Source organism: Eucyclogobius newberryi, unplaced genomic scaffold (genome assembly GCF_026437365.1).
Source record: "Eucyclogobius newberryi isolate DKJ021-1_F unplaced genomic scaffold, fEucNew1.0.hap1 SCAF_22, whole genome shotgun sequence".
NCBI classification, from domain to species: domain Eukaryota; kingdom Metazoa; phylum Chordata; class Actinopteri; order Gobiiformes; family Gobiidae; genus Eucyclogobius; species Eucyclogobius newberryi.
In genome coordinates this window covers 19,423,500-19,434,826 of record NW_027315857.1, presented here as the reverse complement: position 1 = coordinate 19,434,826, position 11,327 = coordinate 19,423,500, and the positions used below count along the sequence as shown (strand labels likewise).

General features: G+C 40.8%; 2 protein-coding genes across 2 annotated transcripts in view; one reads left to right on the top strand and one right to left on the bottom strand.

Moving 5' to 3' along the window:
- Positions 1-11,327, bottom strand: part of col4a5 (collagen, type IV, alpha 5 (Alport syndrome)) — a 362,461-nt gene that overhangs the window by 228,141 nt on the left and 122,993 nt on the right. The gene's annotated exons all lie outside the window — the stretch shown is intronic.
- Positions 10,607-11,327, top strand: part of LOC140371596 (endophilin-A1-like) — a 29,671-nt gene continuing 28,950 nt past the window's right edge. The window contains exon 1 of the mRNA XM_072458764.1: positions 10,607-10,752. Within this exon, the coding sequence (XP_072314865.1) occupies positions 10,708-10,752 (45 nt within the window). The 5' untranslated portion in view covers positions 10,607-10,707. The remainder of the gene's footprint in view (positions 10,753-11,327) is intronic.

Sequence of the window (11,327 nt, the reverse complement as noted above, 5' to 3'; positions counted from 1 at the left end):
TCCTCCTCTGCATTCCCCTCATCCTCTACCTTCTCTTCACATCTACCACCACCAGTTTCCAGGCTCCGGGGAAGATCTAATACAAATAGATCATGGAGTGCCCATGATTGCAACGTCTTCCGCCGGGGTCTGAGCGCCAAATAACTCACGAATAAAGCTTGCTAAACAGTCCATTTTCGTGGTCTCTTTGTCTCTCCAGGGTGAAATAAAAGTACATGACAAATACCAGGACCATGTTTTTAGAGCCTTCTTATTCAAACAATATGTGTGAGGTCAAAGGTTAGACTGCAGTCGCTCCACAGTGTGTCTTTGACATTACACTTCAGGTTACATAATGAGCTCCACTGCATGATTCACCTGGATAGTGACCCTTTTCACTCTGGTACCACACGTGAGCTCGTACAGCCCGCGGTCCATTATTGCGGCCTCCTCAAACTCCACGCCGCCCCCCGGAGCCAAACGAGCTTCATATTCGTACGTCGGGGTTCATCGGCCGTTTGTCAGTTGTGCCACGCGGTGAGTTGAAGCCAGGTGAAGCAGCGAGCCCGTCTCGGCGTTCAGACATCGCTCTGTCATGACCAGGGTCAGTTTATCCCCAATTAGGGTCTGCACGAACTCCAGAGAAGCGCAGGGCTGAAGAGGCAGCAACAGCCATATCGCCTTCAAGATGCAGGTAACGATCTGAAATATCACAAACAACAAGATGATAAAATATAGACTTCAAATGATGCCTTACATCTCATCGTTAAAACTATTCTATGTGATTCTTCTGCTTGCTTCATGGAGATAATGGTATTAAACCTTTCAACCTCCATGAAGTCGAGCAAGTGACGTCACCAGCTACATGTCCGGGGTCTCATTTATAAAGCGTGAACAATACTTTCCACGTTATGTTCATGATCTATAAAAAGACAACTTGACGTGGAAATGAGCCGGACATTGCTCAGGGACTCTGATTAAAGAGGTTTTGTTTTGTTTGTATTTACATTTTGAGCGAGAAGTCCACAGAAGCTTTTATGAATGAGACCCCAGCTCTGTGGAGAGGTGACGCCGCTCACAGGGTCATTGGAATTGAATAAATGCAAGGTAGATACGTTATGAGCTTGAATACGCACTGAGCAGCTCATTGTGTTCAGTGATGGTAAGAATACTTTGAAAATGTATTTACGGAATACAGAATACATGCATAAAAATGAAGTTTGTAACGTATTATTCATAATTTATCCCTGAAGCCATGTCTCATATCTTAATCTGTGATTGAGTTTATTTTTGCACTGTACTGCATGTGTATTGTCTGTTAAATCAATTTCACTCTGGAGAGACTCAGACACAGAAAGCAGGAAAGATGTTTTAGCGACCTTTATTGCAAAGTTTATTCGTCACTCAGACCCCGGTGGAAGACATAGCGATCATGGGCACTCCATAATCTGATTGAATTAGATGACTGGGTCTGAGCCGCCATGTTATCGCTGATGCTCCAAAGAATAGAGACGTCGAAGCTGACTACGGAGAGGGACGGCAGGGACGAGAGGACGCCGTGATTAGTGGTGTCCCGGGAGGGGCAGATACTGGGGAGCGTGAGGGTGACTCCCTGTGGATGCGAAGTGTCTGAGTGATGCGGCTGGAATGGAATGCCTGGAAGTGGATAGGAATTAAGTGTTCCTTTTGGAACAATAAGAAACTATTACATTACATGGCCCAAAGTTGTATGGTGGATACTTGGTGCATTATAATAGTGTAAAAACATTATCAGTTATAAATGATAGTTTAAACCCAGCAATTACCACCAAATGAAATAGTAACTGTACCAGATTACAGCCACAAATATAGTTTTCTGGATTTATTTTCAGCACATATATTTAGTTTCTTCCCAACACTGATTGTGGGAAAGCAGAGGCCTGAGGCTAATAGCATGATGCAACTTTGACAAGCCTGACATCAACCCCTCCATTGTATTATTAGCAGAGTAGCAACAGAAACGTACTTTCTTCCTTGAGTTAGCTTGACTAACTTAGCAGCACAATTATTCAGCTTATTATCATTACTCACGTTCATCACCGTAACCACTTGAATTATTTCCTTTGTTCCTCCAAATCTGGCCACAAACGTCCAAGGTCCACACTGAGCTGGTTTTCTTACAAAATGTGTGAGCTCAGGTCTTTTTGCCGATATTGCTCTGTATTTTACGCTGTGTCATGCGCTCCTTTCCTTATTGTTTTCCTTGTACCCTCCCTAAAGATCTCTCTCTCTTAAAGTAGCAGTAGCATACATCAGAGTAGGCAGAAGACTAAAAATAAATTCCACAAATAAAATTGATGTAATCATATTAAAAGTGGTATGGACGATTTTTTTCAGCTAACTTTTTATCATATTTCCTCGTGGCGTGGATAAATCATTTGTCCTGCCACGTATCAATCATAAAACGCACCTACCGCTCACCTGCAGCCGCGTGCGGTTCCTCCTCACGTTTCCGCGTGCCTAAGCGCATGGATCTATCATAATATAGTTCCCTCAGTGTACGGGGGAAAATGAAGACGGAGAAAGACAGTTTGAGCTGACGCAGAAGTGGACAGAAATCTACGGGAGACGAAAGATGTGATGCGCTCCGTTGCGCTAATAAACAAACGCACGTGTGCGTTGTATCAGTCCGCACGGGGGAGTGTGCATGCGCACTTCCACCTGTGTTCTCAAATCGCCGAAAAATCATCCATACCGCCTTTAATTTAGCTTATTCAAACAACCAAACTATTTGTCCATGAAACATAAAATTACACATTTATAACAAAATATGTCAGGGAATTAGACACACACCGATGCTATTCCTTAACACATAGAGAACACCATTCAACTTAGAATATGAAACGACACAGAAATATCAGACATTTGTGTGGCATGCATGGGAGAAAACGCGGGGACTGATCGCGCAAGCTGTGGTAAGCAGCCTGCGTGATCCTCTTGCGTCTCACCCTGTTTTTTCCCATGCTGGTTGGTTTTATTAGATATTTTGGAATAGGCGGGTCACATTTCTCATTGGTCAGCCTCACATCAAGGCACTTGGTATTTTTCCGTAGAGATAAAGCCTGCAAGGGGGGTGCAACTCCCCCCCTGGGGCAACATTCCTTGGCCCATCTTTATGATACCTTCACAAACAAATGCAGTTTGTCACACACCCGTTCTTCTCTTAGACTAATGATGCAAATAAAATATCACTATTATGCAGATAAAATACATCACAGAAATATAATCATATATTCACATTTTATCACATTTCCCTCCTGTTTATCAAAGCATTAGTCTACTGTCTCATATGCCAAACACATTACTCTTTTACTACATTACATGTAGTTATGTTGTAGCAGATAAAAAAACCTGTCTTAGTTAGTGCAAACAACAGTGGCTGTGTAATATGCCATTGTGTTTCTTCAGCCTGCTGTCATGTCAATTATACATTATACATTATTACACATCATGCATTTCATAACCTTTCATGTTGATCACTTATTTTCTTCCCTCTATTCCATGTCTGTGTATGTTGATCGATTGTCCCGATTGTCCCGATTGTATAATACAGGTGTTCAGCACCCATATTATCGTCATCGCTGTGATGATGATAACTATTGATTCTTTTCACAGAGTGTGGTACTCTGCGCACCGTAGCCTCTGGCTCTCGTTCATCGTAGCAGAGTATAGTACTTTGCGTACTGTAGAATCTGTTTGTTGTCTCTGCATACAAAAACGAAGAATACAAACGAAGTCCTGCGTCTGCGATGTTCTGGCTCTGCCGCTGTGTTGTCCAGACATTTCTCTCACTTTCCCATGAGAGCACCCATGTTCTCGTCCCTCCAATGGTGAGGACGACACGGTGTGGCTCCGTCCACTTGGCTCCGTCTCTGTAAACACCACATCTCCAACACGTTCTGCTGTGGTGATAAACAAAGTCTTTTCGACAATTCAGTGTATTTCAAACAGTTTTCTTGTTTACAATTTTTTTTTTTGTAATTATTGATTCGGAATATTTGTTTACACGTACATATCCCTCCTTTTTGATAAATGGCCTTGCCCATTTGTCAAACTACTACATTTAAACAAAATTCAATAATCCAGATAGTTTACAACGTTCACTAATCCAGGATGTAATCAAGGAAGAGATGGAATTGCGTCTGTCACTCCACTCCACAATGTCACCTCTTGACCTTTCACAGTTCAGTGGTCACATCCCTGGCTGAGCCCCCCCTTCCACGGCGCTGGGCCCCCACCCTGTGTGTCTGTAAACCGTCTATGTGTCTGTTATCCGACACTGCCAAACCTATCTGTTTTACCACCATTTGTTTCAAACTCCAAATGTTTCAAACTCTAAATGTTTCAAACTCTAAATGTTTCAATCCACGTGTGTGCGCGTATGTATGTATGTATGTGTGTGTGTGTGTGTGTGTGTGTGTATATATGTGTGTGTGGGTGTGTGTGGGTGTGTATGAATGTATTCAAATACATCAAACTATACTAATTATCCCAATAATTCCCCGTTGAGCTGGCCTTAAGGGTCAGTTCACAACTTTCACATAATTAAGATAAAATTTCACATCTCCTCTGTGGGTGTGGCCTGAATAAAGTCACACATCTAATGTAATATGTGCTAATCTTCTATATGTGCTTCAGGTGAGTTTCAAACTCAATCTCTCACACCTGCTCATGTGGTGCTTTACAAACATTGCGTATTAGTTTGTTCTAGCAAGTCTATATGTGTATAACAATCAAAATGATTCTAAACCTTCCCCTGGTTATAGTTTTCACTATCTTCAGGTAATCTGCGGGTCTCGTAAAATTTATTCTTCTGCATTACACTCCTCCCCCCGGGTCCGTCCTGGCTCCGTCCTGAGTCCTGTAATGTTTAGTTCCTGTTATCACTGGTTTTCATAACTTCTATAGCGTCTAAATTTAGATGATATTGTCTAATTTAAATCTATTCAATTCTTGATTGAATCTCCACAATCCTTCCGGTATTTACTTTAGAATGTCAAATTCTTTCCCTGTTAATTTTAACTTCTCCTATTACTCATCACGTCAACCCCCCCTGAGGTGTAACCTCTTGGTGTCCCTGTGATCCGTAAAGATAACAACATCTGCTCCATCCTGAGTCCTCCAGATTCTTTGCTAGTCAATAGCCCCTTATCTCTGACTATTTTTTATGACTCATATCCTCCCATGTCCCCCCACTTCTGCATCAATTTCCTTAGTTAATGACACATTCATGTCTTTCCTGGGAGGGCATTGGACGTCACTATTTAACTTATTCCCTCACTTACGTCTACATGCAATACAAGGTTTCCTCGTGATAATACAAATAAATAAGTTACAGATATAACTTTTACTATCCCTTTACTTACTGCCCGTTCTATGTCCAAAAACATCAGTAGTCACTCATTTACCCATATTATCACTTCCAGGCCCATGCCTGTATTTGATCCTAAATTTAAAAACACTTCTGTCTTTTCATCCTGTACTTTCATCTAGTCATGCATTAAGTCCAAAAAGATAATTTTCGTCAAGTCCAAAAATAAAACAAAACAAAACGTAGCTTTGTTCTGTGCACACAAAAAACACGATACCGTAAAAACACAACTTTTGTCTTCTATGTCGGGGACAGGAAGTGTCCTGTCTGTGATCACGTTCCCCAAAAAATTGGCCATCTAATAAAAATCTGAATTCATCTTCATCTCTTATCAAGCTTAATACACTCTTTATAATTGATTGTTGTCAATCAAAACAAAACCCTTAAAATTTGTTCTACAGAGCTCTCAAATACTAAAATTTAAAACCAGCTGAGTTTAGTTTTACTTATTTCATCAGTTCAGAGCGTCCTCTGAACTGCTTTCTTCCCATTCTCCTGTCTTGTTGACCCCCCTTATCTCCCCCTCTCTGCCACGTCATCTGAGCATGGAAGTCTCCCTCCAAAATCCTCATGACTTTTCCTTTGTCTTTTTACAGTTTGGGGTGATAATTTTGGCATTATTTGGTCTCGGTCGTCTGAGAGAAATGCTACTTGCTTTACAGACACGTCATATCTCAAGCTTCTAGTAGAATTTCTTATTGATTTTCCACCGGAGATAATGCTAGGTGTTTAAAGATTCACCCGTGACTGCAAATTTTAGATCTCTCAGAATAACGCCTTGTGACCCTTGTATGATTAATTGTGATTCACACTTGTTAGTTAATCACTTATTAATCCTCATTCACACATTCACACTTCTCTCTTACTTACTTCGCTCGTGCACAGCGCTTACATTCACTCATCTTTATGTCAGTAACAACTCGGCATAAGGCATCATGACTTGCTTTCGGTGAGAAACTTAACTCGTGTTGAGCAATTTAACTCCTTTATGTGTGTCTACACAAAGCCAACCAATATTTTTTTTTAATGAGTATATATTAAACTCCTTGCTTATGTGAGAAACTTATCTCGTCCATAAGCTTACAATATTTCCTCTGTAATATGAAACTGGGTATTTCCTCAGTAATACCTAAACTGGGTATTTCCTCAGTAATACCTAAACTGAGTATTTCCTCAGTAATACCTAAACTGGGCATAAGAGCCTAAAATATTTCCTCAGTAATATGAAACTGGGTATTTCCTCAGTAATACCTAACTGCGCATAAAAGCATACAATATTTTTCCAGTAAATATCAAACTAAATGCATAAAACGTTTTATGGCTAACTCTTTCACACACAATTTTTTTTTTGTCTGACCTTCTTCGTTGCCTGTGTTCTCCTGCTGCTTCGAAACGACGCGCTCTCCTCGCGGAGAATGAGGTGCGATGGGCGGCCACGGGAAAAGTGGACTTCCTTTAGCTGTGCACAGACTTCACCGATTCACCCGTCAATCTCTGCGAAGAGGCTGCTTGTCGTCCTGCTCGATAGGACCAGAAAATGTCCTGGGATGGAGACAAACATGTCCTTGGGATGAGACATTACACCAGATGCTATTCCTTAACACATAGAGAACACCATTCAACTTAGAATATGAAACGACACAGAAATATCAGACATTTGTGTGGCATGCATGGGAGAAAACGCGGGGACTGATCACGCAAGCTGTGGTAAGCATGTGGTATGATCCTCCTGCGTCTCACCCTGTTTTTTCCCATGCTGGTTGGTTTTATTAGATATTCTGGAATAGGCGGGTCACATTTCTCATTGGTCAGCCTCACATCAAGGCACTTGGTATATTTCCGTAGAGATAAAGCCTGCAAGGGAGGGTGCAACTCCCCCCCTGGGGCAACATTCTTTGGCCCATCTTTGTGATACCTTCACAAACAAATGCAGTTTGTCACACACCCGTTCTTCTCTTAGACTAATGATGCAGATAAAATATCACTATTATGCAGATAAAATACATCACAGAAATATAATCATATATTCACATTTTATCACAAAATATTAACACTGTGGATTTCCATGCAAACTTATACATAAGCTAAACTTGGCTCTAACACAGATTAAACTACAAAGTGCACTATTTTATCAGGCAAATACATGCAAATAACTTAACACATACGGACCATGATCTCTGGACACGCGATCAGTTATCTTTCAACATTCGTTTTGGTATCTCACAAAAGGGACAGCTCTCTACGCTGGTCCCCAGAGGGCTTATAACACTACGCCAGTCTCCAACTGTCTAGGAGACGCTTGACGCGTCGCAGAGGAGCGTCGCGTGCGTGTGGCCATAACTCGGCCTTATGCCTGGACTACACAGCGGTGTAGGCGGAGGCAGAGGTCAGTGACCACGCACAACTCGTCCCACACCTCCGGGTGCAGTGAGGTCATGTCGTCCTGTAGCTTTGCCTGGTTGGCAAGTAGCATGGAGGACGCATTCAGGGCTCTCACTGAAGTAGCTATGGATTTGTAGCTTTTCTCTGTTAGCGCAGCGTTGTCTGGAAGCAATCCGCTTTGGAGGGGAGAGCCGGACCCCGGGTGCAGGTGAGATGCCACCAGAGATTCTGTGGGGGGAAGGCGGGTAAAGCCTTTATCCTCCATGCCGTCCCAGTCCAGTGCGGCCCCTCCCTGGACGGGAGCCTTGGCTGTGAAGGCTTCTCGGAGCGAGAAGAGTTGAGAGACTTAAGGAGTGACGCCTTCGTCACGCCATATAGCAAGAGGGATAGGCTCCGCCTCCTCTGTGTTGCGTCTCCTTGCCAATCAGAGACTGGCGTAGTGTTATAAGGCTTCTGGAGACCAGCGTAGAGCGCTGTTTTATGTGAGATTTTTTTTATGAATTGCGCTGCATTTGTGAGATACGTCACTCATGTTTCAGAGAAAGTTTTTAGCTCTTACAAATACTTAAGTGTGTTTCTAAAAGACATGAGTCACAGTTGAATTGCAACAGTTTTCACTTTTGTCACCAATTGTCACCTGTTTGTTATTGCTTCTGTCCGTGGTGCTGAAATGCCAAATCCACCTCAAATTCACAGAATAAAAGTGTCTGTGAGAAAGATTTTGTTTTTTATTTTGCCAGGTAAACTTTATAATCATTATTAGTTTTCACCTTTTAACGTTTGTCCTAAAACTTTTAACTTTTGACATTAAACTTCACGGCTGATCATAAACTGCTTCATGAACAGTCACAACATGTATTCAGTTACTCCCTTTTGGATGAATACAAGTGAATGAAACTTGCTTGAATGAAAAGTGCCAAGTAGGCGTAAAATAATACTGTATGAAAAATGTTTTTGTACATGTGCTGTGTACATTTTAGACCACTAGAGTGCGCACAATTCTAACAAATGTCAAGTAGTAAGTATTAACGTACACTGTTGCAGTACAATACGATACGATTTCAAACCTCAAATTCTATGTATTAAAAGGTTTGCAATCACTTTCAAACTAAGTATATTTTAGTTTTTTCTTATTAGATAACTCTCATTTTAAAGTGCCCCGCATGCTCCTAGTCGCTGTCCATGGTCCTGACGCGTATATTTTGTCTTTATTTTTATTTTACTGACAAAGCAGTAGTTTGTAAGATATTAATAATAAAATTCCTACATTTTGTTGTGACTAAAGCCCACAAACGCACATCATTTGGTCTCGTGCAGCGGGGCAAGGTGAGCACGCGGAGGGAGGAGGTAACCAAAAAAGAAACCGTCGCGCTCACGTCACAGAAAACATGGCAGAGATGTTTTGTAGAGGAAGATGATTGTGCCCAACTTGAAATGATGGGAGTGTCTGCAGTGCCGCGGCGCGCGGCCGAAACTGCCATGTTATTTAAGGTTAGGGTTAGGGTTAAGGTTAAGGTTAAGGTTAGGGTTAGGGTTAGGGTTAGGGTTAGGGTTAGCCATGAGGCTATAACGGGCTATAAGGGAAATGCCGTGGTCCCTGACACTGGCCATTTCAGGCCATTTGACCGCGCCGCAGCTCTCCAGCCACGGCCTAAAATGATAGAGAAAATGTGCCAAGTGTGCAACCAAATTAGTCTATTCGAATCACCGTATTTCAACCTTTATTTGGTTTGTAGTGGTTCTAAAATGTCTCAATGTGCAATAAAATCATCATTAGTTGCAGTCCAGTATGGACATCTGCTTTATAATTTGAAGTTAATGTAAGCTAAGTTAAAGGAAAACAATAAATAATGCGTTTTCAAACGATAGACCACAAAAATGAGAACAACTAAATCATATCAAGCAGCGATGCAAAAACACAATTGTTCCTTTCATATTGTCAACATAAAGCTTCAGTCAGATGTAGATTTACTCACACTGGGAAGAGGAACCAAAAAGAGTTAATGTAATTGTGTAAAGAACAATCCACTTCAGTTAAGCTGTCAGTCACTAAAATGCTTACATTTTCTTCCAATTCAAATGTTTTTTTTGTATTCTGATGTTTGATTTTCTCTTATTATTAGTGGAAACCTGCTCTGCACGGACAAACATAAGATTCAAATGTGAGGACTAAAGCTGCTGCTGGAAGTCTGGACTGACAGAGAGACGGTCAAAGCTGAAACTAAATTCACTAAGAATGAGATTTGATGGACTTATAATGAAGTTTAAAAAGTTTAGGCGTGTTGCCTATATCATTTTTAATATTATTTTAGGGTATTTTTTTTATTTTTGTGTTTGGAAAATGGTCCTTTCTTTTTATATTTTACCTTCCCAGGACGTTATTTTTTTTATCAGATGTGGACAAAATTGAATAAATTAAGAAAATGTCAACCAGGGTTTGTACAAACGCGCCAGGATTTTAATAATGAGATATAAATATGTCTAAATCAAATCCCTATATTTTTATTGCAAAAGTTACAAAAAGCATGAATTAAAATGATAAAATGTTGCCTATTCTGCACCATGTTATTGCCTCCATACGTTTGATTATATTTGCTTTTATCTTGTAATTAACTTAATCTGCGTTTTATTATTCGTTGCCACAGTAAAACCCATAATTATCCATATTCATCCAGTAGAGTCAGGACATCTCCGGTCTTCGTGAGTCAGAGTGGCTCCTCTTCTCCACAGCGGATCTCTGTCTCAGCTGAGCAGCGCTTTTTCCTCCGATCGCTTCACATTTCACACAGAATCCGACAAAAAACACAGCGTTACAGTCGTCTCTGTCCCTCAAAACGGAGGCTCTACTTTCGCTGACCATTACACACAATTTAAACTGTCAATTCAACACATTTATTTACGCATTTGCGCCTTCTTTTCACGCACAAGAGGGAGAGATGTCTGTCGCGGGTTTGAAGAAGCAGTTCCATAAAGCCACCCAGGTAAGAGCGACGTTCGCCCGTTTACCATGGAAAATATACATCATTTCTGCACAAAAACGGGTTGTGATCAATCTTAAATCAGCTGTTACGTTTGTATTATGTTTATTCAAAGCCAAATTAGCATCACATTGTTGGGAAACGCGTTTGGCGAGACGTAAACATCCATTTTAATTCAAGCGACATGAGCCACTGTTTTTGTCAACATGGGATAAAAAGCTAATTAATGAGCATTTCACGTGATAAAATCCCTCAACTGACACTTCACACATCGTTTTTGACTAATTAATCTATATATTTGTTTGACTATGCAAAAAAATCAGTATATTCTTACATTTTTATAGTAGATTTATTAGGTCACAAAAGGCTTTATTGCAAATAGATGAATTATGCATAGTCTTCTACACATTGTTATTGTCTCTATCCTTTTGGTTTGGTTATGATTTGTATTAAGCGTTTAAGTGGTATTTTTGTGCAATTATCTTGTAACTAACATATCACATGCCAACGCTGTTCAGTGCAATATTAAATACATATTTCACCCGACACTCACTGCCAGAGGTTGAATCCATCTCAAT